The 5517-nt window shown below is 28.4% G+C and overlaps 1 protein-coding gene across 12 annotated transcripts in view; it reads left to right on the plus strand.

Annotated features, from left to right (window-relative positions):
- Positions 1-4738, plus strand: part of LOC100160889 (uncharacterized) — a 35366-nt gene extending 30628 nt beyond the window's left edge. For 5 of the 12 annotated variants that reach the window (XR_003839346.1, XR_003839344.1, XR_003839348.1 and 2 more), the window contains 2 exons: positions 312-524; positions 4408-4738. Coding sequence is in view for 6 of the 12 variants with exons in the window: in XM_029488885.1 (XP_029344745.1) it covers positions 312-429; positions 4408-4415 (126 nt within the window). In the remaining 6 variants the exon portion in view is untranslated. 12 annotated transcript variants of the gene reach the window in all.
- The last annotated feature ends 779 nt before the right edge of the window (positions 4739-5517 follow it).

The following is a 5517-nucleotide window of genomic DNA, read 5'->3' on the forward strand; positions in this document are numbered from 1 at the left end:
GATCACAGAACATCGCCGCTTGATATCCCTCAACCCATAACCCAACTCGACGCTCTTAAATGGAAGTATGTACGGACTTTGGGTCATCGGGTCGGGTCAGGTCGAGGGATATCATCGGGTGCGTTCTGCGACTATTACCGACGGTCGATTACCGCGGTTGTGTATACAATAGGTACCTATAATACATATTATCACTTATAATATGATACTGTGTACGGCGATTTCGCTGATCGAGACGTTACATTATTAATCGTGCGTTTTGTTTTCTGTTTTTGTTTGCGCCTTTGTCGCACATAAACGCATATTCGCAGGTGAGCTCGGCGGTGGACGACAAGCTCAAGGAGGCTGACCAGTTGTTCAGCGAGAAGCGCGAAGCTCTCGGGGAACCGGCCAAGAGCATGATGTCTAAGGCCAAGGGATTGTTCGGCTGTAAGTTAGGTTGCTGTACTATCATGTAGGAAAAAAAATTCTCACACAAAACCCGTGTACGCACAGTCTACACACACTGTTGATGTATATTGCCAGTAAGGATAATCTTTATCGGTTGAACGTTTGTTTATTTTTATTTATTTTTGATTTTTGATTTTTCACACATAATCGGAACGATTGCGGATGATGCGTGTATAAAACGCATGCCATGCGTGGATTTTGTATGGTGGCAGTGTATAGTAGTATAATAATAATACAATATTATAGTATAACACATAATGACATTTTTAATCGCGTCCAAAAAGTGTTTATTTTGTATATGCATACAACATAACAGTAATAATGATACATACGCATATTGCAGTGCTAATATTAATTATTATATAATATAATACCTATATAGTTTTCCGTTTTAAATATATATTTATATATTATAAAAACAATTTTCACCCTCCAAAATGATTTTTTCCCTTTTAAACGAAATCCACATTAACTTATTGCTGCAAAATTGTATACTAAGACCTAAATTCATAGATAATATTATTATAATATTATCTATGCCTAAAACAGTGTAGATACAAGTTTGCAATAACAGACATACCTACAATTCGGTATATCATAACTAAAACCCGCTTGGACTAAAATTATTATTTCAATCGTCTATATTCTACATAAACCTATAACACGTATATGTTTTAATGACGACTTAATGCAACAGAAATTTAGTTGAACTTGAGGCTTAGTACCTATAATATTCCGAAACAAAATATTAAGTTGTAACCAGGGCTGTGAATTTGTTGTTTTTAAGTATCGATAAATTTCATCGTGAATTCGAAATGAACATGAGATACAATTTCGACTATCAAGGCATTATCACTTGCACACGTCGTAGACGTTGTATGTGCATTGTGCACATTGTGCGTGTACAAACGCGTGTATCCAGTTTCTTATTTTTTTAATCCATGCTTGGAGAAAAAATTTGAATTTGACGTTGTACATCAATATACAATAACTATTATTGATAATGTACCCAATGAAATATAATATGATGTTTTAATATAAATTGATTCATTTTCTTATCGATCTTAACTATTATCTACCTATTTATTAGGTTTCGTGACGATCATTGCCGTAGATTAAAATAATCCATACAGTTAGGTAACTATAGTTAAATTGTTTATGTTTTATTTACTATAAACGTTCATGCCATAAATACAATAATAATTGTAAATCTATTTTGTTAGGTTGATTTTGCAGAATTTCGAATATTTTGGAATTGTTGACTTAACTTCCACGTTTTTAAGTGCATAAGTGGACTAAATGAACACAGCAATTATTAAATCGTCGTTTTACTTAATCCTATGATGTTATAATGGTATTATGGGAATTGCTTACAAAAAAAATCCGTTTTTATGATCAATCAGTTTTTATCAAACCGTTTTCAACTAACAACAATCATATATAATTACACAAGTATTATTATTTTGTACTTTAGACACATACATACAAAAACACAATACAACAGTTAAAGATATAGAATGTACTTATATATATACACTTAATATGCTAAATAATGTTCATTAAAAATACATTGTACGCGTTTGATGATGTGTCATTATTCATTAGCCGCTGGAGTAGCCCGCTGCAGTAATTAAATCATTACGTTTTTCACATAATATAATTATCCATTAATCAATCTCAGCTAACACAATTAACACATAGCGTTATAATATACATCTGTACATCATTTAAACATAATATAACAGTGCATACACAAAGGTTTATAAGGTGATTCTTCTGAAGGTGAATTTTCTCAAAAAGTATTAACGTTTTTGGGAATATTTTTGTCATATAATTTTAACTTTAATAATATCACTGTAAAACAATTTAAAAAAATATATTTTTACTTTTTGTTATCGTTATAATTTCTACTTATTTAAAAGACAGTATAGTACATTTTGAATTTCATATTCTGAAGCAGAATGTTTTTCTAAAACTGTCAATGCATAGAAATCGAAAAAGCTTTCTAGAGTAGTGGGAAGTTAATGGTTAACGAGTTAGAAGTATTCAAAGATATGATGACCCGTGTAGTAGACCAACATTATGCAGAGTATCCTTATGCCACTTACAATTTTTCCATAAACACTCATATAACTAATTAACTACTTCAGAAAAATCAAAAAAATATTTTAAGTCAGAACATGAAATTAAAAATGTACTACGTTGTCATTCAAATAATTAAAATATTAAGAAAATCAACTATAAAAATAAAAATAAAAATAATTATTTTTTTATGTTATTTTGTAATAACTTCTTATTATGTTGTAACAAATATATTTACAAAAACGTTAATTAATATCAAAAATTTAAATTAAAATCATTGCATACCAACTTATTGTTCATCCTTATAACACAATACACACCGACTGTACATAACAATATAATACATAATAATATTATTAACACGTTTTTTTAAATTCCAATCGAGTTTATATAATATATTATATTGTTAATGGAACATGTTGTGGAACACCTAACACTCTCTAAATGCTAATATAACTATCTCATCTTTGGTTTTTTTCTGTTTTTTCTTTTTTTCAGGAATCAATCAACTACTAATCACTACATATTATATGCGTATAGTGGGAGTAGCGAGTTGGCTATAAAACTGCTATAGCGTGCTAACTGCTAAATCATTTTAATTTTACTCATATTTATGATACCTACATAATATTCCACATCTACCTACTACTTATGATATAAACGAGCATTACTTTAAGTGGCACACGCGTTTAATGTAATAATTGTATCTTTTTTCCCCTTAACTTTATGTTTATCGGAAATTGTATTCATTTTAAGGTGCACTCTTGATTTTCAATATTATTTTTTTTTAATATTCGTCCTATACACGACGATTTATTTTATATTATCGTAATTATTACTATTATTATTATTATTATTATTATTATTATTATTATATACGTTTTACCATTGATTTTTTTTTGATTTTATGCATTCTTATATATATTTCTAGTCGTTCACCATGTAATTTACATTAAAAAAAAATTAAAATAACCCGTACCGTCTTTTACAAAAACCTACCGCTCACGGATAAATGATGGTGACAATGTACCGAATCGCGTTAATATTGTATAATGATTCATAATATAATATTTTAATGTATAATAGGCACAACTAATAGCGGTCGAGTACACTGATAATATAGACGATATGATATTATAAGCATAATCGTCCACAGACATTATTGTTGTGATATTTTTGTTTACTTAAAATCATTATTTGGTATAATATACGATTAACACGCTTGCTATTTTTTACATGAAATCATAATATGTTGTTGGTTTTTTCATACTATGATCGGAAACCCAATATTAAAATGATATTGGGTACCTGTGATCTGTTATTAACGGTGGCGTATTTATAGTTTGGAGGGAATTATGTGTTTCCACCCCCCTCTCCTAGGGGATTTATAATATTCCTATATATTTTCTTCATTTTATTTTTTTTTAAGAAAATTTGGTATCGCAATACCGATGATCTAATAAAGTATATTGTAATAAATATAATACCTAATTAAAAACTATGTTATAAAATATAAATCAAATAGTTTCAATGTCTGTTATTTTCGACGGTATTTTCAATATATTTGATACGTAGGTATATAGGTACTTGCATTATATTGTAAGAGATTATACTCGGGGGTTGAATTATAAACTTTTTATGGGGGCTTATAAATTTGTTACTTATAATATAGAATTCCCTCACACTAACAAATATCGTAAATACGCCAATCTGGTAATCAAAATCTATTTAAGCAGAGCTGGTGGTAATGGTATTGCAGTAGTTAGACGTTTGTTAACGGTATTTTGCATCGTACTATAATAATCTTATTGATACGATAAAATACCGCATTTGGTTTTTTGTTTCTAATTTCAATTTTTTTTTTTTTATTTTTAGTGAGATGAACACATTGGGAATCCACGTTCGATAGACATTCACAAATAAATTGGGGTCATTATTATTATCTATATATACCTTAAATGTTAATTTCTTTAAAAAAATATTAATTTTATATTATAATACATTTTAGATACGTACCTATATAAATTATACTTTTAATTATACTATAACTTTTTGTTCATTTACTTATTATTATGAAGTACATACTTTTAACTACGAAACGAAATAATCACTGCGCAATTGTGATTACTTTGTTCACATGAATTAAATAATAAATAATATTATAATGTTACAACGACAATATAATATGCAATACATTATACATCTAAATATAGTTTGCAGTTTGGAAATATTGGTAGGTATATTAGGTAGATATAATTTAAAATTTTTTTTTTATCTTACTCTTATGTAAAATCAAATGCATACCTAACTGAAGTCGTACCTAAAATTATATAGTGTATAGTCTGAAATAATGAGTTATAATAAGTCTTTCCTCACACGACAAATAATACAACATAATATTATTTTAAAAAATATAAATTTAAAAAAGGTGGGTAAGTGGATGTCGCTCTGCTGTACAGTAGGTTACAAGTGGGTCACTGTATAATGGATAGTATTAAATTCGAATTCAATGATATAATATCACTGTATAAGAAAAACGATTCTGAGCGGAGACGGTTTGTCAGTCTAGGTATTAGACATACCTATTATAGGTATACTTATCTATAGTATCTATACTTATCTATAATATCAATAATAAATTCCAAATTAATCATATCACAATATCCATTAGGTAACGCGTTATACATCAACAACAAACCGTGGTACTATCATAGATATATAATAGTATACTTAAGAAGTTTCAAGTACCCACATATATGATATTATACAATCACAACAAAATATCTAAAATAGTTATTCCAGGTTTTAGATTCTGAACGAAGTGATGAATGTATTGATTTTACAATGATGTGTTTTTTTTTTTTTGTTTTTTTTTTGTGTCTGACGACAATTTTTGGAGCAGTAAAAATGCTTTCGATTTTCAAAAGTTGTACCTTTTCTGAAAGGAAAGTGAATCTAGTTGGTACTTTGGGGGGTCAAAGTGAA

Source organism: Acyrthosiphon pisum, chromosome A2 (assembly GCF_005508785.2).
Source record: "Acyrthosiphon pisum isolate AL4f chromosome A2, pea_aphid_22Mar2018_4r6ur, whole genome shotgun sequence".
Taxonomy (NCBI): Eukaryota; Metazoa; Arthropoda; class Insecta; order Hemiptera; family Aphididae; genus Acyrthosiphon; species Acyrthosiphon pisum.